This window comes from Condylura cristata, unplaced genomic scaffold, assembly GCF_000260355.1.
Source record: "Condylura cristata isolate star-nosed mole 26May11 unplaced genomic scaffold, ConCri1.0 scaffold00001, whole genome shotgun sequence".
Taxonomy (NCBI): domain Eukaryota; kingdom Metazoa; phylum Chordata; class Mammalia; order Eulipotyphla; family Talpidae; genus Condylura; species Condylura cristata.
This window is the reverse complement of record NW_004567102.1, coordinates 66,749,773-66,776,500: the sequence shown is the minus strand read 5'-3', so window position 1 is coordinate 66,776,500 and position 26,728 is coordinate 66,749,773. Positions and strand designations below refer to the sequence as shown.

Genomic DNA, 26,728 nt, shown 5'->3' with positions numbered 1-26,728 from the left:
TGGGATGTCATAAAAGCCAGGGAAGGTAGGGACCTAATAACCTCAAGTTTTTCCAGAAGTGTTCAAATATTCACAGCTATTTAGCTTGGAAATTTGTAACATACAGTCTCTGGCACTTTTTTTTTTTTTTTTAATACTAGCATCCTATAAATACAAAGCTTTTATATGTTTTCTGGAGGTTTCTGTTAGAAGTTAAAAGAGAGGTGTCTTTAACACTTTCTGAAAATCAATATTGAAAATATAGGAAAATGCTAGAAAACTTTGTTAACTGTCTTTTGCCCTCAGATTTATAGTAAATAGAAAGTAGGATTAAATATCCTCTCTGATTAACTGATAGTGTAAAAATACTTATGTATATGGGTCCTCCCTGGTGACCCAGCGGGTTAAATCACAGCAATAAGAAACTAAAGCCACTTCAGCATGAGTTTGATCCCTGCCCTGGAGGTGACCCACATGGTGGGGCAGACCTCTCTTGACCCACCCACTGTTCCCCTCAGCAGTGTACTTTGTCAGTTAGCCTGTTCTGCTCCCCAATGTGTCTCAGGTGAATCCTCTCACCGCACCTGCACCTCTGGCCTGTACCCCAGTTCTGTATGCATAAATAAATAAATCTTTTTAAAAAAATATGTGTATAGCTAGTTATTTGCTTTGCTAATTAATTAAAAATTTCCATTAACTTCTCTGTCAGGCCTTTACCTTCTTTTGGGCCACGGATTCCTTTTTGTCAGTTTGGTGAATATTATGGGTCGGTCCTCACAACAGTATAAATTTTAATTGTATAAATATGTTCATGTACAGGCCTATAAAGAAAGCCAGTTAAATAAACAACATTCTCCAAGTATTAATTACAGATTTTGGATAAAGTAATAGGTGTGCTTTTCTATTGACATCTACTGGTATCTAGTCTAATCCCTATTAGATATAATCAAAATACTGATTAGCATAAATGATACATAAAGATCTGTAATGACTATACTATGGTGGAAATATTTTTGACACAGTTAAAAAGTACTACTAATATTAACACAGGTGTTTCCTTTTACATTCATAGTTGATGACCATGTTAAGTTTCAATTTGAGGTTTGTGAAAGTGACTCATCAAATTTCAAATTCATGCTCTAATGAGATTTAATGACACTGACATTCTAGAAACATATTTTAATTTTTTTTCTATTGCAAGCCTGTTATAGGATTCTTGTAACTTTTGTTAATTTATTTTATCTGGTGTTCATTAAGAACATAAATACTTGTTCTATCAAAGGCTCTGGGATGAAGTACATTTCACATATATTTCTTTTCAGGAATCATTTGAATGAATAATTGATTAAAAACAAGTATTATTTTATACTTATAATACCAAGATACTGGTATTATGATTGATTTTTCAGATGAGGACATTGATAATAAGCCCAATGTCTCAGAGTTGGTGGGAAGCCTAAATTTCCATGTATTCTGAAACTAAAATGTGTATGTCTCGTAGCTAAATCTTAGGAAAAAATGGGGCTGTTGCACTAATCTCTCACAGGCTATGTCTGGGTACATACATGCAAATACTTATACGTGCATACATGTCATTCTCTCACACTGTCTTCTTTATTGTGTGTGCTTCCTGGTCTACCCAGATGATCTACTCATTGCCAGATATCAATATCAAAATTTTTATTGATTTGTTGGAGCTTTATGCCTACTATTTATTTGTAAGCATTGCAGATAAAAGATTTATATTTTTAAGGGTCATTTTAAGTCTTTTTATTTTTTTTTAACTTTTGAGTTTATCACCCTAGGTAGTAAAATTATGTCTGTCCATGATCTTAAGTATCCATTGATCATTTGGAACTATTTCAATAAAGATCTTCTTTAAGCTAACCACAACATGCGAAGGGATGAGGCAAGCAATAGGTTGCTAGCAGTTAACAGGTATTAATTTAGTACTTACTGTTGCCTGAAAGTACAAAGTACTGTATGGAAGATACGAGAATTCAGTATGGCTCTGGTCCTTACAAAGCTCTAGTTCGGAGAGAGGAAGAACTCTTTACTCCTTGGTGGGCGTGGGACTCTGAGTGTGGAATGAGTGTGGTTAGTAAAGGGAAACCCAGGTAGATGAATGGAAGGAGTCCCTGCTGCTGCTGCTCAGTCGCATGTCACATCATGTAAACTGTCTACTTTGGAGAGCAGTCTAGAGTAAAGATGAAAAGTGCTTCAGTCTTTTCGTATCTGGTTGGAAGAGTTGTGGAAAGCGACCCAAAAGTGACAGTGAGCCTCACTTGGGCTGGCCAGTGCACAGAAACTTGTCATATGCATGTATAGACTTTCATACAACTCTATACTGTGCAGACACTCTTGGGTAATGTGTACAAGGGCTTGTGCTTCATAGAAGATACCAAACGGCTAGGGCATGGGGTTATTCCTTGGGGGTGGGAAAGGGGTGGAATGCACAGAAGAAAATGTTACTTCTACCATCTTCTCCTAGAAGACTTAGGGTCTTACTTTGCTGTTCTGTAGCAGACATCTTTACCACCTGTCACCTGGTGAAACTGGAGCTGTGGAAAGGGTCCTCCTAGTATTTAAGACTAGATTCCCCTACGTGCTTTCTCTGTATTAATTTTCTGAGGTTGTTTTTTTTTTTTTTTCCAGTTTGGTACCAGTTATCTCTTCATCTACTTGCTGTGGTTGTTACTTTCTTTTCTTGGATGCAGTGTCACAGCACATTTGAGCTTCCTGCTTGCACCCACCCCTCCCCTGTCTGGGCTAGAAACTGACGTGTTTTCTCCATTCTTATGTGCCAGTCATAGTTGGCCATTTGTGAGCCAGCTGTTGTGGGGCAGCAGCTGCGGCACACAGAAACTGAATGCCAGGCTCTCTTCTGACGGGAGAATTAGTGCTGCTTCCCGACAGAGCACTGTGCTACCATGAGGGGGTCCCACTGGCTCTTCACATCAATGGCCCATGCAGCTGGGACACAAGTAATAGGGAAGTGGACAAGCTCTGGTAGTTTTTTATTGAGAGGTTTGAATATAACCAGTGTTAGGACAGAGCCGTGCACACCTTGGAACTTTGCTGCTCTAAATATGGGGTCGCAGGTTTGAATGGGGGCAGTAAAACCCACAGGGGTCCATGCAGCTTTACTTTCAAAACGTTCTGTTGTTACTACTTCTTAATAGTGGAAGTTAATGTTACTATTGTACCATTTCAGTGTATCTTGAAGATACAAGATTATTTTTTAAATATAAAAATTAAAACTATTTGCTCTAAATCAAATTATGTCTAAGCACAGATGCTATAATACGTTATTTGGGAGACTTTTAGAACAGATGGAGTTTATTGTAAAGCCAATTATTTGAACCACTTTATTATATTTCCAGAAATGTATCTGCTCTCTCACCTTAGTGAAGAAAGTAGATGAATTTTAATAATGAATTGAGGATAAGGTACAAAGCATATAGAACCACATATATGAGTTGTTTCTGCATGGCTCTTGTACCTATAGCTTTGGAGGTCAAAACTATGTCCTCTAGGTAGTTTGAACCTTAGTGATTCAAATGTTGTTCATTTTGCTTTAAGATACTGTAATGGTTTCTCGTAATCATGTTATGTTTACTTTCTTAAGGCTAGAAATCAGGGGAAAATGAAAGGGTGTTCCTCAGGATTGTGAGTTCCAACTTGTAAAGAAGTAAGTTAAAAAGAAAAGGGGCTATTTACATTAAGACCAGGAAGAAAGATATTGGAAGGAAGATTTGGACAATACTTCGTAACATTGAGCACTTTGAGGGGGAAAAGGCTTAAGGAGGTTAAGTTAAAGACTTGAGGTAATTAATTGGGGTGTATATTCTTTTAGGCGGTGGTTTCCAGTCCACACCTCATGAGTTAGAGCCAATTACTGTTCTTGACTCAGGTCTCATTTCACTGTCTGCAGGGGCTTTTGCTTGCACTTACAGTATAAAATAAGGACTTTACGTAAATATATCTTGTAGTTTGGAGAGACATTTGATTTCAAATCCAAGAAAATAAGACACAAAACATCGAGCTTAAAGTGTGTTAATATTTTATTTATAACAAATGCATTAGAAAACAAATCATTGCTTAGCCCAATGGAATGCTAATTGGTGAGAGCTACTCTGAATAGCACTGTGTACACTTAGATGAGTATGAACTATAAACTGTTCCATTTGGACTCTGGAATGTTTCTTATGGGTTAATTACCCTTTTTTCCCTTCTCTCTGCAGAACTGGCTAGATCCTGCAAAAGAAATAAAGAGACAACTGCGAAGTGAGTATTAAAATGGTCATACTGTGAAGTATGACTAAGTTAATCTGCATCTCCCTATTTCTGTCTTCATAGAATTTATAGGAGTGTATATTAGAATGAAAATAGTGATGGAATGATCAGCTGTAGCTTGTATTTAGATCAGATAGGAAGTCAGAGATACTAACCATAGTTGTATACAATCATGAGTGTTTTGTACATGGCTTAGGGGCTCGTGAAAGTCCACAGGTTCTAGACTCATATTCCTGAATATTCACTCACAATGTCTATTACTGTGAAATAATACTGATCTTTTTCTCTGGGAAAAGGAATGAGATGTTTGGTTTTCTGCAACTTATTTTTATGTAGCTTTTACTCTAGCTAAAGTTGTTGCTTTGTCTTAAGTTTGGAAATGGATAATTAATTTAACAAATAAGCATGCCTCTAGCCCTGGATGCCTATATATACTCTGTTCACGAATGTGCTGAAGAGAGGATTCAGGGTGAAAAGCATCAGAACAGTCTTCTCCATCCTCTGAGATCATTGCTTTCTCTGCAGCTCTGTTCGACAGCCCAGCAGTGCTGTTGTGCTGTTAGAATCTATGTTTGTAGTTAATCCTGCTTGTCCCTCTCTTCCATTTCTCCATTTGTTCTCACTGTACACTTGCAAAGTGATGTTCATTTACTTTTTTCATTCTATTATTTTTAACTGAGGTAATGTTATTATAGCACTGTATAGGATTCAGCAGTTTAGGTTCACTCCTCTTCAGATCTGTGTCACTACACCCACCACCAAGGCAACTTGTGCTCCTCCACAGACCACTGAACCCCCATCCACACCCCACATGACGGCTGGTGTCCCACTGGCTCAACATCAGTCTCTGCAAGTTGCCTTGTCTATGGCTTTGTGAATCTGTGCCAAGAAACATTATCACCACAGGCAGTTTTCTCATAGGAGGTCTTACTCGTCATTTATTTCAGGGTCTGAATGATCAAAGCAGAAAGGTAAGGAGCCATGAACAGCTGGACCTTTTAAACAGCAGACAGAAATTCTCACCCGCTCTGCTGGACTGTTGGCCCTAGAGCGGTCCAGGAGAAAGGCCCAGGGTGCTATCTGCAGAAAGCCTTCTGTTTTTTCTTTGCCTTACTTCTTATTCCTAACAAGGGAATGCTGGAACATACCATAGTTCTCCTCTGTTCCTTTCCACCTACCTTCTGTCTCCCTTTCAAGGCTTTTCTCCTGTGTTTTCTTTTTCCTTTCTCAAAAATTATCCTTTTTGGTAGCCTCCTCACTTCTTTTTTTTTTTTTTTTTAAATTTTAGCATATACCTTACTTCCCATTTTCTCTCGTTATAGTCTCATCTTTGTTTCCTTATTTTTATATCTTTGATTACAGTGACCTTCCTCGTTTGCTAAGAATAAAGTGCTCTGAGGGCTTCTCAAGCTAGGGGGACTTAATGTGCTAAAACTGGAACAGTTCCAGGCAAATGGGATAGTTATCCACCTGTCTTTTGATTGTGATTCCTGACTTTCCAGCATTCATGCATTCTCTCCCTGCCCTCCGCACCCTCTTCCCTCCGTCTATTCTTACAATCTTGGTGTTTCATCCATTTATGCTTACTTCAAGCTGGAAAAGGAAGAAAAAAGAGATGGAATACGTGATCTAATACATTATGTTTAACTTATGAATAAAATTACCAGAAAACCTTGGAATTGATTCCTTTGTCCCTTCTCCTGCTGTTACATGCCCTGCAATTGCATGAATTCAAGAAGGTGCAGATTCTTGGTTGTTTCACTTTCTCTGCTATCAGACCTGCCAAACTGTAAAGAGAACAGGATAACCACTGACACATGATTGATGTCACATTCATTGAGTTGTTTCCGATATTTTTGTTTTGGCTTTGTTTGATTATTGCAGTGTGCCACTTGTTTGAGAATAATGGAGATTTCCTAATTTTGGAAAGGCAAAACTCTTGCTGATTATGAAAAATGTCTTATGTCTTGATTATTTGTGAAGTTTTCTAAGTTACTTCAAGATTTTTGCCCTTGTGGTTTGGCAAGAAGGTTAACAGTAACAAATGGTATTTGACTTATTCAAACTAGTGGAGCTGGTTCTTCAAAATGGAATCCTGTACTGTGTCTGTCATGAAAGTGGGCTGAGGAAATGATTTTCCTCAGAAAGAAGTCTGTACCTCTTTCTTATATTAAAATGAACAAAGAGCTGCTTGTTCCATCTTAGCTCAGCCTCTGTTGTGATTTTATTGTACTTTTCAGTTGATAGGTACTTATCAAAGGTAAATCTTAATTCTTAATACTTTTGGCAACCAATAACCTGGTTCTTGTGTGAAATATGCCTTTTTCCCTCAAATGCATAGAAGACTATATAGATATAAATACATTATTTAGTGCTTGCCTGTGATCAAAATCATATATGATCCATAACGTTATTAAATAGTAAAATCATGTGAGCAATCCATAACTAGATGGACTACTTCTACTTACGTTGGTAAAAATTATGATAGTATATAGTTAAATTGAAAATTTCAATGGTACTTTTATATTTTAACTGGAAATAATTTTTGAAATACATGTGTTACATACAAACTGATCTCTGTAGTCCTGTCAAGGCAAGCATGTGCTACAGTTAGTGCCTCAAAACAAGTGAGGACCCACTGAGAAATAAAATCCTGCAATGATTTTACTTAGCAGTCACCTCCAAGTGCACATTCAGGAAAGCTCTATGTCCCATTATATTCTATGTATGTATGTAAAACAGAACTGAAATCTGTTTCTTAAATTTAACAGTGGTAACTTTATTAATAGAATGATGCTGTTTTGAGACTAGACCCACCAAAAAGTATGTGTGTGTGTTCAGAGTAGCCATTCAATATTAGCTGACTAAGTAAGAGAAAGTGAGTGTGCTGATGGAGAGAAAAGGGCAAAATGACATAATGAAACAAGAGAACAGGAGTCAAGAAATTTTTTTTCAAGTCTGTAAATAAAAGCAATTGTGAGAACTTAAATATGTAGGATGAAATAACACATGCACACGCTGTCTCGTTTTATTTAGAAATACTGTTTTTTTTTTTTAATTTTGAGTGTAATTTTGAATTCAGGCCAGTGGAATTACTTGGATTTAAGTTTTATCAAAGCAAGTGGTCAGTCATTCTGTTGATTGGATGAATAACCATGGTTTTTTATAATTATAGACCTGCCCTGGCTGTTCACCTTTAATGTGAAGTTTTATCCTCCTGATCCTTCTCAACTGACTGAAGATATCACCAGGTACTTAATTTATATTTGACAGTAAATCTTAATTTTTATTCATTTCTGTGCCCTGGGGAATACTGGCAATTTTAGGATAAAACCAAAACACTTTTTCACAAGTTGTGTTTTAAATGTTTCCTTGAAAATGGATACCAAAAAAAAAAAAAGTTGGAAATTTTGCCAGTTTGAACATTTTTATTCAAATTTATTTAATTTCTGGCCATCCCTGGTGGCACAGTGGGTTAAAGAGCTGCACTGCAAGCTGGCACAGGTTGGATTCGCTGTCCTGGAGGTGATCCACATGGTGCAGTAGACCTCTCCTGTCTGCCACTGATCTCCTCAGCAGTGTATTTCAGTAGGTCTGCCTGTTTTGCTCACCACTCTATTTCTGGTGAACTCTCACTATCTCTCCACATCTGGAGAGATGTACCTCAGTACCTCAGTTCTGTATGCATAAATAAATTTAAAAAATCTTAAAAAAAATTAATTTCTGACTCTCCCTGGTGGCACATCAGGTTAGGACGCACACTGCAAGCTGGCTGCAACCGCTTCAGTGTGAGTTCGATCCCTGGCCTTGGAAGTGCCCACATGGTGTGGCATACCTCTTCTGACCCGCCCGCTGCTCCTCTCAGCAGTGTACTTAGTATCAGTCTGCCTGTTCTGTTTCCCACTCTGTCTCTGGTGAATCCTCTTACCGCCCCTGCACCTCTGGCTTGTACCCCAGTTCTGTATGAATGAATAAATAAATCTTTAAAACAATTCAATTTCTGCATTTGTATTTGAATAATGCAACTGTTTCCTATGTTACAACTTTTCAAAACTATGATATATTTAATATCTGATTTTTAATACCACAATGGTTTTTATTGTATTACAAATTAGAATTGACAGAGAGAAACAAAAGTGTTTTTAAAAGTGAATTGAAAAGGTAGGCTTTTCTTACCTAAGTCAGTAGCTGTTGATTTCCATCTCTTCTGGGACTGTACTAGCTATAAATATGCTTAAGTTTTAAAATAAAGATTCAGGAAGAAGTAAGAGAGTATTGATTCTGAAAGTAATTGAGTATATTTGGGCGTCAAGGAACATTTAGACCCACAAGTGTTTGGTATCTTTGTCCTGTTCAATTATAAGACTTCTTAACTTTGGTGAGAGGAGGTTTGTAAGGGTGATTTTTATATTAAAAGGCTATTTACAAAGCCATGGAGAACTGCTCAGTTGTGTATACTTACAGAAACTAGAGCGAATAAGTGGTGGGTGACCTTAGCTTTTCTGATAGAAGCTTAAGATTTTGAGCTCTTTAAAAACTCTCAATAATCTTCACATCTTTTGAATGATATTCTAATTTTGATTAACAGTTTTAAATCCAAGGATCTTCCAAATGATTGGAATTTTTATCTCTGCCACAAACTCTTTATTGTAATAGTAACAATGCACTCTTTCCAGAACAGTGGCTCAGAATTTCCATTCTATGAAGCTGGTAGATTCAATTTCTTTGATTTAAGTCACAGGGTTAGTAGTCATCAACAGAAGGTAGGCTCTCACTAGAGAAGACTTGTTTTGCTGTGTGAGCTGGTGTATTTGTGTGTGTGTGTTTCAAAGCAATAGTGGGACTCAAAGATCGTGAATGCTATGCTCTTAACTGTTCTGCCTCTGCTCTTCACAGATACTACTTGTGCCTTCAGCTTCGGCAGGACATTGTGTCTGGCCGCCTGCCCTGCTCTTTTGTGACACACGCTCTGCTGGGATCTTACACTCTGCAGGCTGAACTTGGGGACTATGACCCTGAAGAACATGGCAGTAATGACCTCAGTGACTTCGAGTTTGCTCCCACCCAGACAAAGGAGCTGGAAGAAAAAGTAGCAGAGCTGCATAAAACCCACAGGTGTGCTCATTGGGGCAGGAAGGGCCTTGGTAGATTTTAGTAGCTTCTTTTACAGCACTTATTGGACATTTGAACACTGTTTATAGGATTGTCCAGTTCTCCTTTTGAAGCTCCACCCAGTATTAATCAAGACATCCTGCAGCCTTTGAGATAGCCTTTCATTGTCTTTGTAACCATAATATAAGGGACTCTGCTCACACAGCTAAATGTTTTCATTTATTGGAAAAATATTCTTCCCAATGATTCTGCCTTCCCAATCTTATCCTTCAACACTTGCATCACTTTAAACAAGCATACCCACAGCTGAATGCAACAGAACTCTTTTTTTTTTAATTTTATAATAGTTTATTTTTATGCAACAGAACTCTTAACGTAGTTTTAGAATACAGTGGAATCATGCCACAAGCCTTTTGGCATCTATAATTCTGTCTTTTGTTTTTATTGCCATATTTGAAAAAACCAGGGCAGTAACAAGGCATCAATATTTCAATCATAATTGTGATTGGTAATAGACATAGGGCTGGTTACCAAAACATACAAGTAGTTCCCCTAGTCATAAAAGATAACTGTTGGGTTTACTTACGGATTACTTAATTACTTAAATATCATAGTGTACTTTGAGAACTTCTGTTTGGTGTGAAAATACTTGTTTTTTTGTTTGTTTGTTTGTTTTTGTTTTTAAAGGAGGGATTTTATGAACTCTTAAAAATATATAGTTGGTCCCATGTTACAAAGTTGACATTTATAAAATTTGGGCTAAAATGATTTGAAAGGAACTTTTAGAGAACAGGCATTTTTTTCTTAATAGCTTATTTTTTACATCATTTTGTGCCTTTTTCCATCTCAATTGTAGTCCCCTTGGGCTTCCCATCACCAAATCACCCATGTGCCATCACCATAGTCCAGTGCACTCCTCACTACCCCCCCCTCCATTTTTGATCCTGACAACAGGCATTTTTAATCAGACCACATTCAGTGACTTTTCTTCACAATAAATGCAGTGTTTAATTTAACATTTTATTAGCTTTATTCCAGTACTGCTCAATATACATTTGTTATGTAATTTGAATTTGAACCATCAGGTGCTGAAATGCAATGGGAATCTCAAGATTAATGGCATCATCCTATTCTTTAGGTACTTTTTAGTTGGGGATATAAATAGGAATGGAAGTAGACATTCTGACAGAATAGGATAGGTACTTTCTATCATATGTATAAAACAAACCACAAGTATTTCTGATTTTCAGATTTTCAATCTGGTGAAATAAAATTATGGAGTAAGAATTTGTCTTAGTGCGCAAAGAGGAAATCCCTTTTTATTTCTTAATTTATGTTATACCCATCATTGCAGATATTTCTTCTCCCCAACATACAACCAAAAATAACTTTATAAGTTAAAATGGTAAAGGTGGAGCTTCACACTTTCTTGCAACAAACAGGTTTATTTTAAGAGAATCTTAAGAAAGCTAGAGGATTGTCTTACCTATTCCTTACTGGTCTGTAAATTAAACTAGGATGTTCCTGTACCCTAACCTCGCCAAGCTCACATGCTCCTTTTCCCATTAGCGCTACATTTGCTTTACATTCATCAGTGATACGATATTGTTTCTTTTCTAAGGGGTTTATCTCCAGCACAAGCTGATTCTCAGTTTTTAGAAAATGCAAAGCGGCTGTCCATGTATGGTGTTGATCTGCATCCAGCCAAGGTGGGTAAAGATCATGGGGCGGTAGTGTTTCTCCAGCCTGTTGACTGACATTTTGCGAGGGCTTCTGCTGTAGAACAGCTTAGCTCAGTTTTGGGAAACAGCTACTTGCCCTCCCCTGGGATTCTCATTGTATTACATTGGTGACTATTGGTGGGATTTATGACTATGGAGACCTCTTTTATTCACCCCCACTTCTTCTTTTCTCTAGACTTTTTAAATGACACCCACTCGTGTGCTCATTGTTAAACTCACCTTTGAGCGTGGTTTGTTCTGTGTCCCAGCCTTTGACTATGCCAAGTATCATCTTTATCTTGGTTCCTTCTCCCACCTTTCTTTTAGGAAAGGAGAACAGATTTTAGCAACCTTGAAAGGCAAAAGTGACTTGATTTAAAAAACAAAACAAAACAAAAAAAACAACCAGCTCTTTGGTCTTGAAGGACTCCTAGATGAGGAATTTCCCTTGTGGGTCTGATTTAGATATCTCCTGAGACAAAGCGAGTTTGCCTCGGCTCCCAGTGATAAGCACCTTCATTCTCATTGAGAGGTGGGAAAAAGGTTGAACAGTGGAGGTAGGTGAGAGGAGGAGGCTGGCATTTGGCAGATGCTAGCTAGACATCATGTACTTCTTGATCCTCAGTTGGATAGTCATGTAGTGGGAACAAAAATAAGGTAAAAATTGAAATTGGTTTTGAATAATGGGACCAGAGTTAACTCAACATGCCAAGGGAACCTTTGGTTGCTTGTTTTTGAAAGGCCATCCCAAGTCCTCAGATGTAGTATTGAAAGCCTAGATTATATGATTTGAGAGATCTCTAGGAAAGCTCTCTACTCAAAGATATTGTCACTCCCTTGTTCTTGTATTAATCTTACTTTTGTATTTATGGTACTTCATATATGCAAAAACACTTTTTTCCTTGTGTATTCCTTTATTCTTTAACTATTCTTCCTTATTATAAAACTAATACATATTCATCACAGTAAAAGCAAAGAGAAGAAAATAAGAATCACTGAAAATCTATACAGCAACAAGTATTGTTAATATTTTGATAGTTTGGGTTTTTTTTGTTAAGATTTATTTGTGCATACAGAACTGGGGTACAGGCTAGAGGCTCAGGGGTGGTGAAAGACTTCACCAGAGACAGAGTGGGGAGCAGAACAGGCAGATCAACGAAGTACACTGCTGAGGGGAGCAGTGGGCGGGTCAGGAGAGGTCTGGCCACGCCATGTGGTCACCTCCAGGGCAGCCGGGAATCGAACTCATGTGAAAGTGGCTTTAGCTTCTTAGTGCTGTACTTTAACCCGCTGCGCCACCAGGGAGGGCCAGAGTTTGTTTTTAAAAATATTTCCAAATGTTTTTCTATGTCACTAGATAGTCTCTGGCAGCCTCATTTTGAATTGCTAGGTGCTTTGTGCTTTTCATTTTTAAAAATACTTTCATATACACCATCCCCTTTAAGATTTTAATGTTTTTATAAACACATAAAACAAAAACACAGTATAAGCAATGTCTTGCCTTGACCACATACTCAGCACTTCTTGATTATCTACTAATGATTTTGTTGTAAATCGTCCTACTGGAAGGTGAAACACATCTTCTTAATATTTGAATAGTTTTCAGCTCAGTTTCTCTATATGACCAGCACAGCCGCCTGGGTTAGCCAAGAAGCCAAAATAAAGAGGGAGGCGAGAATGTGTTTAGGACCCCAAAAACCTCCAGGCCAGATCTTCTCACCGCTTGTATATATTGCAGCTGCTGCTTTGTTGCTCCCTAGTTAGAATTCTGATATTAGGTTTTAATACTACAGGTTTTCAGAATTCTTGATTTTAAAGTTGTATCTTAGAGAACTAAAATAGCTGCCAACTCTATTTTAAGTATGATTTCATTTCTTGCTGTGTGATTAGGAGCAGATCTTCTTGGGGGAAAAAAGAAATTCAAAGTCATATTCATCGCCTCACTGTTATTTAATAAATACATTAGTTAATATTTAATAAGCAACATAGTAGTAACTTGTTCAAAAGAGTATCCACTAAAAGAATTTTACATAGAGCTTGAAGTTTTGTGCCTGTATTTATACATTTTGTTAATATTTTATTATCAAGAGTTCTTATTAGCAAACTCACATTAGGACAGGTTGAAGGATCTTGAATCCAAGGGTTCTTGGCAAAGGCACAGGACAACTGCTAGAATAAGCTGATATCTCTGCACAAAGAACAGCAGTTTACTTCTACCCCCGAGTCTGAAGGGGTGAGAACAGAGTGGGAGCTGGAGCTCAGGAGAAGTCTGTGTGGAGAGGTGCACGTTGTCAGGGACACAGCCAGCCTTGGGTGACAGACAAAATCTGGGTTTTAAGCACATGAACTCCTTTCTTTTCTACTCCTCTTAAAGAACTTTCCAGAGGTTGAGCCCATTTTGGAAGTCAGTGAGCATGAGGTCCTTTTGATACCATATGGGACAGCTACCTGGACAATGGCAGAACAGAAAATACTTACTTTTATTAACTTTTACTTCTTTGTTGCTAGATCGTAGAAATTAAATGGAGGGTGAAGGCATGCTTCCCCCACTTTTACATCTTATCCTATGTAATTCCTGTTTACTCAAATACTGATAATTCTAAAGCACTTTACAGAACTGTAAATCAGCTGATTTAAATGAATTCAGATTGTTTTTTATTTAGTCAGATAAAATAACTTCAGTGTGCTCTGTGAAGATTGTTTCAGACTACAGATAACTTTGTTTATTGTCTCCAGTGAGGGCTGCCTTTAATTGTGGGAGAACCTGCTTTCTTGGGCAACCTTCCGGCTGCTCCCTGTGGCCATGGCCGCTGATGTTTTCGGCAAACATGCCATCTGTGTCTGGTGCCAGGTTGCTTGGACACCTGTGCCTGATTCGCCACAGACTTTTCCCTCTGTTCCTAGAGAGAATTATGGCTGCCAGGACATGGGTGAATAAAACTACCCTTGGATTTGATTTTTAAAGCTGCTTACAGTGTCTAAAATACAATTTTGTTTGTATCTATGAATTACTCAGATATCTCAGCAGAGAAAGCAGTTCTCTTGGTATCACTTTCTTAGTACTACACTTCTATTTTAAAAATGTGATGTTAAAGGCAGATTGTATTAGATTATTTTCAGGAGCAAGATATTTGAGACATCACACTTTTATTGAATTGCGAACTAAACAATTTTTGTGAGAATTTGTTTCAAGTTAATGATTTCCAAAATATCCGTGGAATATTTTTGAATAGTATTGTTCAATTTTTACATATCATGAATGAGATCCAGTTCTTCCTTGAAAAATAAGCAATGATTTACATGTTTGAAATGTTGTATATATTGGATCCTCTTCACTACTTGAAATGTGAGAAGGCAGTTTTTCACTTTTAAAAAAGGTCTTTCAGACTTGTGATTTTCTAGATTACTGTCTATTCTAAATTTAAACACTAGGGAAAGAAAACAGTATCAGTAAGTTGAAGCTTGTCTGAGAGCCTTTGAAACAAGCTAATTAAGGAATAGCTGTAATGCTAGCTGGATGTCAGCGCTCTGAGTTATTGGGAAACTGCTTGAAATAATTCAAAGATTCTGAAGGGAAATTTTCTGTGAGGGATAGGTGCTTTGCAGAATACAGGCATAATTTTAACAGCTGTTAGCTACCTTAATACATCGTAAGTAAATTTGCCTAAAGTAAAATGGCTAAACACACCTTTGGAGGCTGACAGACCATCCTAATGGCTGGAATAGCTTCCAGGAAAACATATTTTACCTCCCAGTCTTCAGGACCACTGAAGTTCTGTTCCTTTATTCTCCTCTAGCTTTTATAGTTGTCGTGAGATAGTATGATTTATGCCCTTTGAAACATAGAGTACCTGTAGCCATGTTCAGTATAGCTCCTGGGAAAATCAGATCTGATTCCTGCAGATGAACCCATTGAAAATGTGTGGTGTGTCCTATTCTTTCTGTTACCGTCTGTCTGTCACAGAAATTTAAATGCTCACCTTTTCAGTTGGCCTTTTTGGTCATGGTTCAGGAGGGATAATTTGCTTCCTGATCTACGTAATCTTCACAGCTCTAACCATGCTCAAATGGCTTTATGCTTGGCAGGACTCAGAAGGCGTGGACATCAAGCTGGGTGTGTGTGCTAACGGGCTTCTCATTTACAAAGACAGACTGAGAATCAATCGCTTTGCTTGGCCAAAAATCTTGAAAATTTCCTATAAGCGCAGCAACTTCTACATTAAAGTGAGGCCAGCAGAGGTAAGCAAAGTCAGGTGGCCCCTGGCAATATAATCATCAACTTCAGTTTTCTCTGTGGCACTGGCTGATTGAACTTTTCCTACGGAATTTCAAGAAAATGAACTATTCTTTATTTTTCTATGGCTAAAAAGGTCAGTATTCTTGATGATAAAGCTGTATCATTTCCCTATGGTCAAAAACTAACATAAGAGCTATGCCCTTCGGGAAAAGAAAGAGTAGTCATGCCAGCCACACTGAGGAATTGTTTTGTTGTTGCTGTTGAATCATTTAAGTCCTAGAGATTAATAAGGACATGGTACAGTGAGTTTCAGCGCCTGTCTATTGAGGGATGGTTGTTTTATGTCAATATTGATGATTGCATTTCATAGAAACTAGTAATACCATCTTGTGAGATTCATCTTGCAGAATTATGTAAAATGTGGAAATAGTTACCTTTTTCAAGAAGAATTACTTCTTACAGAAAGATTTAATCTGTTTTTTTTTTCAGTAGTTTCTAATAAACTCTTAAAGAAAGAGGCTGACCCATTTTATGGATTTTATTTTAGCTGGAACAGTTTGAGAGCACCATTGGATTCAAACTGGCAAACCATCGGGCAGCGAAAAGGCTATGGAAAGTGTGCGTGGAGCATCACACTTTCTACAGGTAATTGCAAGAAAGCAGCTGGTGTGGTGGCTACTGGGGCCTTCTCCACATTAGAGTTGCTAGTGGAGAGTGTGGCAGAGGTGGTGACGCTTTGCTTTGCTCTCAGCGTCAAGTCTCCTTTGCCTGTGACCATTCCCATATCCATTTCTGTTGCCCCAGCCATGCGTTGTCATGGTCCAGACGCTACTTTGACCACAGCTACCTTTCAGCCACCACCTACTCCCGGCCCTGCTGCCCCTCTTCTTCCTGCCACCACTCATCTCTGGTTTCACTTAGTTTTTTTTACCTGCTTCTCTCCTGCTTAATTTCTCTCCCGAGCCAGCCTGAACCCTGTGGGCTGGCCGTCATTTTGCTTAGTTGGGCGGCACATTCTACTGTCAAATCTCTGTCCTTTTTTGCACATGGCCTGTAGTTCACTGGCCCTCAGTTTGTTCAGCACAGCCCCCCCTACCCCCCCAACCCTCACCACTTCTGTACCTGTGCTGCCAAGTACCACCTGAAGTACCACAACTATCATGATTCATTCACTTAATTCTTTATAAGACAAAATTGCACGTCTACCAGATCCTCATGGTACCAGGCAATCTGTCATCTTACATCCTCTTCTCAATTATTTATGGTCCTTTTAAGCTCCGGGTTACCCTGCCTGCCTGTTCGGATATCTTCCTTGGAGATGTGTATTGGTAGCAGAAGCTTTGGGTTATGACCATTTGCGATTTCAAACATCATCACCTTTCTTTACCCATAATAGCAGCACTATCCCTTGCTCTCCCCTTTTATTCTTTCCATCTCTCCTGTCTCAAGGGAGAGAACTGATATTGTTCCTTGATCCTCATCACATGCTGTACTGAGGAACTTGCTTGGTGAATCTTATACTTTGTAGTGGTGTTTGCCTTGGTCGTCCTCTTTGGTCAGTAAATATGTCCATGTTTTGCTTCTTTAAAACCCCCAAACCAGAAATTTTTCCTTAGGTCTTCAGGCTGTCTTTGCCTGGGTCTGTCTCCTTTTGTTCTTCAAGGGCATAATTGCTCATACGAGTACTTTGCTGGTCTTTCTTAGCATTGTAGTATCTATGGAGCTCGGCATCTGTAGAAGCGTCATCTCTAAGACTCTTGCTCTGGGCTCTCGGGCTAATCCTATACACCTGGGTGTGACTGTGGGTAAGTCATCAGCCTCACTGTCCACATGATGGTGACAATAGTATCTGTCTTTACAGGGTAGTTTTGGTAAGTAAATAAATAACACACATAAAACAAATTCAGAGCCATTGCTGGTAGATAATATTTATCATCCTTATTAGGTTGGTACCAAAGTGTGCCATTTTTAAGATGAATTATCAGCTGTTACAAATGACTCCTTTGAGTTAAATTGACAAATGGCTATTTTCAAAACTACTTTAATATATTTTGTTTAGAGGCGAAAATTTACTTGAACCATTCTTTATTACACCAATCATGTAAGTCTGAAAGTTTACAACTAGCCAGAACAAATTTCTTCCTAAGGTATTATGAGTATGCCTCAAAAGGACTAGTATATCATGTGTCTGAGTTAAATAACTTAGGCAGCACAGACAGCAATCTTCCTGTCAAATAAGTATAATCACTTCACAAATGACAGGTGCTACCATGGTTGCCAGGCACAGACCTGATTGCTTTACTTTGTACCATCCCATTCATCTCTGTGACTTGGGCCCAGGAGCCTGTAAGCAGAGGTGGACTCCAAGCTGTCTGATTATCAAGCCCACTCCTTCACATGTATGCTGTCATTGAGCTTGCTGCTGCTAGCAGGTGTTTCTCAGGTATCTGATAGCCCTGCAAAGCCACAGGTCCCTCCATCATTTTTGGTAATACAGCATGACTTCAATTTAAAAGTAGACCTTTGTTCCTGCACACTTTGGAGCTAATGGTTAACCAGAAGCATTTTTAGATCTTTAGGCCTTGTGAACTTTATTTACAAATGATATAAAATATATATGTAATGCAGAAAGGGCAAATCATTTCTCAGCAGAGTGCTTTGAATTAATGGATTTTATTCTGTTATAATGTTTATCACCAAAGAGGCTGTTGGTTTATGTAGAATATTAAAATGACTCTTTAGATTGGAGCCATTAGACATACACACACACAAGAAAAAGAAAAAAAACCTGATCTTTGTATTGACTGCCCAGTGGGACTGGTGTCAGTGGAACAAGAACATCATAATTTGCTACCTATGCTGGAGCTCATCACCAGTTTAAGTGCTGTGTGTAGATTAATTCTGTTGGTCATCACAAATCTTATGGCGCAAGTGCTGTTATCTTCATTTATTTTATGAATGGAGAAGCTGAAAAACATAGAAGTTAAACTTGCTCGCGGTCATACAGTAAGAGGTGGAGCGGGAATTCAAATCCAGATGGTGTGGCTCCTGGCACCCACAAGTGTCCCACTGGCTGTGCTTTCCAGTTGTGTCTGCAGGATCTACTTCCCTGCCTTTTCTTAATGTCTTTCTCCCTTGGTGTTGGTCGTGTGTAAACAAGATTAATATGAGGTCCTTTTAATGACATTAAACTGCCATTTAGACTTGGCATTGTAGATCTAGAGGAATTCCAAGTGCCTTTGCTTCACACAGATTGACTTTAGTAATTGATATGTGGGGTTTTCTTAAATGTTCCTTTATTTTCCATAGGTAGATGTGAATATTTGATTTCTGGTGACAAACATTTTATAAAATTAAAACATTAATATACTTTGTAAGTAATGTAATATGTGAAAGTTGAATTCTTTTGTGACACATCATTACTTATATCTTCTCAAGACTTTTAATACTTTATAATGATTAGTCTCTTATTGTAGCTTTTAAATTTTCCAACATGAAATGACAGGTGTGCCTAGTGGTCTTGATATCATTCTTTGCAGGGTAGGGTGTGATCTGGAAGATAAAAATATCCAAAGGAGATAATTAAGGGATCTTGAAATGATGTCTTAATGCTTGGTCCATATTTCTTAGATTTATTTACTTTAATATTACATCACTAAAATAATTCTTTTAGAGAAAGCTAGTAAGTTTCTGTCTCGGTGTGTGTGTGTTTTGATTTTTGGCATTTGTTTCTATTTAACTGCAGCTTAATTATTTAAGGATTTCTCAGTCATCAGAAAATTAACCTGTAAGCTAGTACTTTGTGTATACTGTCACCACTGTCAGCTGCAAGATAAAAATAAGCCATGTAGTTAATGACTTTATCCTTTGCATTGTGATGTATATTTACCTTTAAAATAATTTACTCATATTTCTCAGACTAATACTTGTTGTGAAAGTATTTTCTACAAAGTGGCTAAATGGCTTTATTTAATGGCAACCAGCCACCTGACCATAACCAAACAGAAAAGCAAATTGTCCTAAAGACATGGTTGCATAGAATTAGATGTCTAGACTTAGATATTTGCCTGGATATGTATAAATGAGAGCCTGCTTTCATAATTGGAAAAACAATAAAACCCTCAATTATATTTCAAAAAGATATATTTGTAGTCATAGTGTAATGTATTAAATTAAGGATAAAATATTCAGTATTAGTTCTTAGTGTCAAATGTGATACTGTAGCCCAGCTTCCCTTCTTCAGAATCCTGCAATTTATGCTGTTCTTAAATGCTATGACTGTAATACCATGAAAGAGAACTCTGAAAATTGGATATGTAGACATGTCCTGGATTTTCCTGTTAGTCAGACTCTGGTGCATTCATAGTGTAGAATACAGCTATATTTATTGAGCATTTTCACTATGTAGGACCTAGTACAAATTTATGGAAAGTTATATAAAATTATCTAAAAGGATGACAATACTATTTGAGATTTTCTTAATTTCCTTTAAAATTAGTTTCTGAAGCATAAGAAAGCTCTTAATCTTCTTTCTATGTTAATTTTGTAAAGAAAGGGGAGAATATATATATATGTATATTACATATAGCTGTATCATACATATAATACATATATAACCTTAACAGTTTTTCATAATTTGCAATAACAACCATCCTGCTTCTACTTAAAATTTTGTTGTAATTTGAGAGTAGTTTAATGACTAGGGTTTGAGCCCTAGACTCTTAGTTCTAAAGGGGTGTTATCACAGTGTGGGGTGTGGGTGAAAGCAGTTACTGAAATTGGAAAGGAGAGAGATTTCAGTAATTCTCTATGAAGCTGCTCATTTCAGGAAGACATGACCTCTGGTTAAATGAAGCTCAGAAGGGAGCCAAACACCCAGTTTTATTCTTCTTTACTCTGGTCTTTTTTTCTTTTTTAAGATAAATTCTTTTATTAAGGTAACGTGCTATACATAATTTCGGGAGATAGGGCCATACTTGTTACAAATAAATATTTTTTTAATATATATTTTTTAAGATTTATTTATTTGTACACACAGAACTGGGGCAAAGGCCAGAGGCTCAGGGGCGGTGAGAGGCTTCACCAGAGACAGAGCGTGGAGCAGACAGGCAGATCTACGAAGTACACTGCTAAGGGGAGCAGCGGGCGGGCCAGGAGAGGTCTGCCACGCCATGTGGTCACCTCCGGGGTAGGCGGGAATCGAACTCATGCGGAGTGGCTTTAGCTTCTCAGTGCTGTGCTTCAACCCGCTGTGCCACCAGGGAGGGCCACAAATAAATATTTTTATTGGGTGAGATCACAACATAAAATTTGCCCACTTGAGAAATGTTCACTGTATAATACATTATTGTTGATTGTAGGTAAGTAATATATTAATGTTGTACAGTGGATCTCTAGAGTTCATTCATCTTGGAAACTTTGTGCCTGGTGATTAATGATCTTCATTTCCTTCTCTTCAGTCACTGGTAATCAGTACTTGTCTTGGATTCTCGGAATTTGACTAATTGGCTTGTGTTTCTAGCCCAGTGTCTTCAAGGTCTGTCTGTGCAGAATTTCCTTTTCCCAAGGGTTAACAGTCCTCCAACTGTGTATTTACCACATTTTCTGTTTATCTGCCAATGGAGATTTAAGTTGTTTTCACATCATAGCTATTGTGAACAGTGAAAATGGGAATGCTACTATCGCCTTGAAATTCTGATTTAATTTCTTTTTGATAAATATCCAGAGGTGGGATTGCTGGATTATTTTAGTTCATACGGTTTCCCCATATGGTTTTTCATATTTGAGATCCCGCTAACTGTGGAAATGGTCCAGTTTCTCTAGATCATTGCCAACACTTTTGTCTTGTTGAATTGAAAACTGTATGTGTAATAATAGTGGTTTCCTTTGGGGTGATCAGTGTGTTTCTCCTTTGAGATACCCCTTAGGGGTAGGTATTTTTTCCCCATTGGTTGATCTCCCAATATCTATATTTAATGAATAAATTATAAAAATAAATGATTTTGCCAACATATTTTTCAAGGACAGTGAAAAATGTCTTAATTATTGCACTACTGAGATTAATAGAGCACAGCATCCTTATAGCGCACCCTTGGCTGTGTTTACATAGATTGCTGGGTGCCAAATCCAGGAGAACAGTGCATGTAAGTGATGATGACATTTCTCACCTTGCTGCTGTTTCTCACCTTGCTGCTGTTACTCATCATCAGTGTGCTGTGATGTTTAATCTTTCATTACTTCAGTTTTCTCCACTGTTAAAGAGAATTCAGCACACCAATAAGAATTTAATTCCTACATTCTAATTTAAGAATATGCAACTTTTCCCACGTACAGGTGACCATTATCATACTATGCTTTCTCAGCGTCATCATCTTTGTCTCCTTGGGAAATATGTTGGCAGAAAATGGAAGTTTTCAGGAAAACTTTTGCTACTTTACATGAATAGATTATAAAGCCAAGAAAGCAAGAGAATATGAGTTCTTCTTTAATCAGATTAATTCTACCACATTTTGGTTTAGTGCTCTTGAGAACCCTGAATTGATGGAGTATTACCTCTTGTGTGACTATATGTAGCTTTTCCTTGACTTGAATCTCTTTTTAGAGAAAGATCCCTAAAAAATGGAACAGAAGGTTTGGAAAAGCTTCAAATGGTAAAGAACTTGGGAAATCACACTTCTCTCAAGAATTGTAGGGAAAATTTTGGTGGAGTTCTCCAGATTCTGAAATTGTCAACTAAAGCCTTATTTAGTAAATTCTTAGAGCTTGATTACTGTTTTGTTAAGACTTTTTGCCAACTTTCATTGGACAACAAAAGTGAGACAATTTCTCTTATACTCCAGACAACATTGGCTTATTTACTAAAAACATGTTTTTGCATAAGTCTGGAAGAATTTGACTTCAAGAAAATTGGACTTCATTCATTATGAACCCAGGATTAAAGCAGAATTATGCTGGCAAGAAAGGATGTTAGTCATCTCGCAGAGCCACAGTGCTCTGTTTTCCTGCTTGATGGAACAGATTCCTGAGTTAGATGATCTTTCCCAGGAGAAATAGACATAAATATTAAGAATTACTAATGGTAGTGGATTGCTACTTGGCACTTATAGCTATGGGCAAGAATTCAGTCATGTGTTTATATAAATGATTTAAGTTAATACAAATAAATAAATAGCCTTTGATACACACCAAGAACAGCTGTTCTTTTGCTCAGGTTGAGGCAACATTATTCATGAGTAGAGGAATAATGGATTTTTTTCACCTTATTATCACTATCATAGTTCTGCATATTAGAACATTTGTAAGTAATGTTCTCTGCCATTGAGTGTTTAGGTAGCATTTTTGTTTTTGTTGTAGTAGTCATGGTTAATAAACTGAAATATGAAAATAATGGAGTTTTGAGAAAAAAATTTCATAAAGTAATTTTGTCCTCCCCCAACCTCTCTCTACCCCCAGGCTTGTGTCTCCAGAGCAGCCACCAAAGGCCAAGTTCCTGACCTTGGGGTCCAAATTCCGCTACAGTGGCCGTACCCAGGCCCAGACTCGCCAGGCCAGCACCCTCATTGACAGACCAGCCCCACATTTTGAGCGGACCTCCAGTAAACGGGTCTCCAGGGGTGTAGATGGAGGTAAGCACATTTATTATGATTTTGGATTCCATTAATGTTTCTCTAATCAAAAAAATGGTGATCAGACATTTTCTGATTAGAAAATGTTGGGATCAAAAATGTTGATCTAGTTGATATGGCCTCCAAAAGTATCCTAGAGGTGTAGCAATTTTTTTTTCCCGAGTAAATGAAGCGCTATTGCTTATACTAACGAGAAAATAATTCTGTAGTATTTTGAAATTGTCATTCTGAACCTGAATTTTCTCTATACTATCAATGCCTACAAATATGAAGGTTTCTCAGTGGTTATATGATAAACATATTTCTACTAGTCTGACTTAATTGTGATGTACATGATTTAATTACTTGAGTTAATTAATGGCAAACATGTAATTTTAAGGGTTGGTGGTGTGATAACTGAACTTTTATTCAAAGTTAATGTAAAATGTTCATAGCTTCATCAAGATTTTATGAGTTTAAAAATTCTTTAAGTCCACAGTTTGTACTTTATGCAAAACAAAGCTGCAAATGTACCAAACTTTCTATTATATGAAAACTATAGTTTCTCAGGGTTTAGTTTAAGTACAATGTTTTAACAACAAAAAAGGAAATATATGTTCACTTGCCTTTTCATCCAAAGTAAATAGATATGAACGTATTTGTAATTTTATATAAACTATACATGAAAGTATATTGATGTTGTTTCCTTTGTACATGTAGTCTTAGTCTATTTTTGGGTTAATAGCAGGTTTTATATAAAAACTAAGGTTTGTTTTATATTAGAATGTTTTATTGAAGGACTTGATTTTTAAGATGCCTGGGTTTCTGTCAGTAGTTTTTCAACATTGTTTTGGTTGCTTAAGTTCCAAGCATAGCTATAAAAATAGTGATTTACATTTGAAAATTTCTATTGTACTATTACTGATAGGGAAAAATCTTTTTTGATTACTTATTGTTATCTTTCTGAAATTTGAAATTTAACAATTTATATTTTAAATAATCAGCTAAAGCAGACCAGATATGCTAGTGGATAAAAACATTTCTTGGTTTGTGAAGGGTTGAAACCCTTTGGCCTTGATCTTTTTTGCTGGAATAAACTTGGAAGCAGACCTATCTGAACATGTGCAGATACTTCCAAGGAGTCACTAGTGGGCATTTTTGTGTATGCAGTTTTTCATCTTGATTCTGGAGACTCTTCCATATAGTTTTATGAGAATGCATTAAAAGTATGCAAGGGAAGCATTAACAGATTCAAGCAGATGTCCACATTCCCAAATGTAGTGATTCAGATTTAGTAAATTATTAATGTAGAATAGTTATCAGAGTATCTACTAACTCTTCTACTGTACGATGCTTTTTTCTAGTAAATCTAAAAAATGTACCCACTCAGAAATATTTCACAAGCCTCTCCCCTTTACCATAGAGAATTTATGCAAGTGCTGAATACATGCAGTCAGTGTTGTTTCATTGCTTTCAGAGAAATCATTTCTCTTTCTGGAACACTTTCAGCCTTTGTTTTAAACTCTGCAGCTTCGCAACTCAGGCTGTACTTGCTTTACTTGCTCTGTTCATTCTCTTTGAGGTATGTAAACTGTGTTCATGGAAACCCGCTGTCTTGTAGGTGCAGTTAGTATAGAGGGTTCTAGTAAGTCTGTATCTGAAACTGTGATTTTCACAAGCATAAGCAACAAACATGGCTCAGTAATCCATTATTTTTCCTTTTGTTGTAGGAGACACTGTAATTCATCAGAAGGGCAAGTTATCAAAAGGTTGATTGTTTTTTTGTGAAAAAACAGGCTTCTCATGCCAATACAAGACCACATAGCCAGTGAACTATTTGGTTACAGCTTATGTTTTCCTTTCTTCCCCCAAGGCAAAGCTAGGCTATAACATGGAACTGAACTTTATTTTTCCCATTAATGTACCTTTTTATTTTTGTTGACATGCATTATACTCTTTTTCCTGTTTACTTTTTAATTTAGGTTAATTTAAACATGTAAATATTACTCATTTTGAGGTTTGACAGACTAAGCATAATTTTTAGTTACTATATGGAAAGTGAAATCAGAGTGATACCTAAGACAGGCTATCAAAATAATAATCACCCTTACGACAGCTGTGTAGTAGAATAGTGACATTCTGTGATTGGGAAATCAAATCCCAAAAGAGGCAAACCAATCACTTTAAGAGATCTGTCAGTGGAGATGCATTTGTGAGTGAGGAAAGTCATGAATTTCGGGAATTCATGGGCCATCAGGAAGGAAGGCCAACTTTGAGATTTGATGCATGAAGTAGCCATGGGTGGAGCAGGAGATAAAACATTCCAGGTGGCTGGAAGAAGAGGTGTGAAGGCTGTAAATTATGGAGAGCTTGACTGATTTCAGCAGCAGCAAGGCCAGTACTCAGAACTTCTAGTAAGACTTGGGAGAGGTGGGGAGGGCAGGTCATGCAGGGCCTTGCAGTGCTTGCTGAGGAATGTGGTTTTAGGTGTGTATGTTGTAGGAAACCAATGAAGGATGTGTGTGCTTGTACCCGTGAGCATGCATACATACATAAATGTGTAAACGTGTATACTTGTGTATACTCATGGATGTAGAGTGCATAGAAGCACAGCACTACTTTAAAAAATATCCCTTGGTAACATGTCAGATGAAAGGAGGCAAGACAAGAAGGAGGCAGACCTCTGAGGAGTAGTCTGAGTGAGAGTGAAGTGGTCTGGCCTCGTGGAAGTAGGCTGGTTAGTTATTTGGCTCCATATGCCGTGCCTGGGGTCTACAACTGTTTTTAAGACCTGAAAAAAATTGACACCAAAATACAAAGTTAAGAAAACTCATAAAACACAAACTATTCTTTATAAATATCAGTGGCAGCTGCTGTCAACTTCACCATATAACAACTTTAAATTTGATACACATTAAATTAAAATTTTGATCCATTTACATTTGAAATCAGGTCAGAGTTTTTTCATTTTGCAGTAATTTCTTAGTGTGTCCAATGGGTGCTTGGAAACAAACCATCACCATATATTAATGACATACTCATAGCTGGGAAAATTATTAAAATCTCAAAAGTTCAGAAGCCTAGAAAATAATTTTGTTTAATGTGAATTCGTCTTAATGTTTTACATGGTTTGGTGTAGCCTTTCAAAAGTGTGAGTACTAAGGGCTATGAAAATCATAAATGGGCCTGAGGAATAATAGAGGAAGGGGAGGAGCTGGCCACATTTGGAAATACATTCAAGAACTGTATTAAATTTGCTGGTTCAGGGGAAAACAAAGAGACTATGAGGTTTATGTCCTAAGTACTGAAAGGGTGGTTATTTGGGAAAAAGAAACCAAAAACTGGGAAAGAAATACTTAAGGACAGGGCCCATGAAGGGGAGGAGGAGATCAAGAGATTTCTTACAATGGATTGATGTGTATTAGATTTGTATTAGATAGATTAAGTCAAGTCATTCAGGAAGGAGGTTACAAAAATGAAAATACTCTACATAATCCAAAGTTAATTCTTTAAAATCTACCTTTTCTATCATGTTCTAATTTTGGTATTCAAATGGGTTTCTTCATGAAGGAATTCTGTAAACTTTATTGAAGCAAATGATTTCTATAACTTGATAGTTAATTGCTAAATAGATTCAGAAATAAGTTCAGGAAGGATTTAAAGAGACCACAGAGAATTCAAATATTGCCTATCCTAATGCTGACAGTTCCGGAATTCTGTCTTTCCACTGGTCTTGGAGCTCCTCCTACTGGCAAATTCCAAGATCAAGTTATATCCTT

General features: G+C 37.3%; 1 protein-coding gene across 17 annotated transcripts in view; it reads left to right on the top strand.

Moving 5' to 3' along the window:
* The window catches only part of EPB41L2 (erythrocyte membrane protein band 4.1-like 2), a 193,053-nt gene that overhangs the window by 124,715 nt on the left and 41,610 nt on the right, over nucleotides 1-26,728 (top strand). For all 17 annotated transcript variants that reach the window (XM_012721932.1, XM_012721911.1, XM_012721882.1 and 14 more), the window contains exons 5-11: nucleotides 4,224-4,266; nucleotides 7,451-7,526; nucleotides 9,172-9,390; nucleotides 11,009-11,096; nucleotides 15,195-15,347; nucleotides 15,893-15,990; nucleotides 22,798-22,970. In XM_012721932.1, the coding sequence (XP_012577386.1) occupies nucleotides 4,224-4,266; nucleotides 7,451-7,526; nucleotides 9,172-9,390; nucleotides 11,009-11,096; nucleotides 15,195-15,347; nucleotides 15,893-15,990; nucleotides 22,798-22,970 (850 nt within the window). The remainder of the gene's footprint in view (nucleotides 1-4,223; nucleotides 4,267-7,450; nucleotides 7,527-9,171; nucleotides 9,391-11,008; nucleotides 11,097-15,194; nucleotides 15,348-15,892; nucleotides 15,991-22,797; nucleotides 22,971-26,728) is intronic.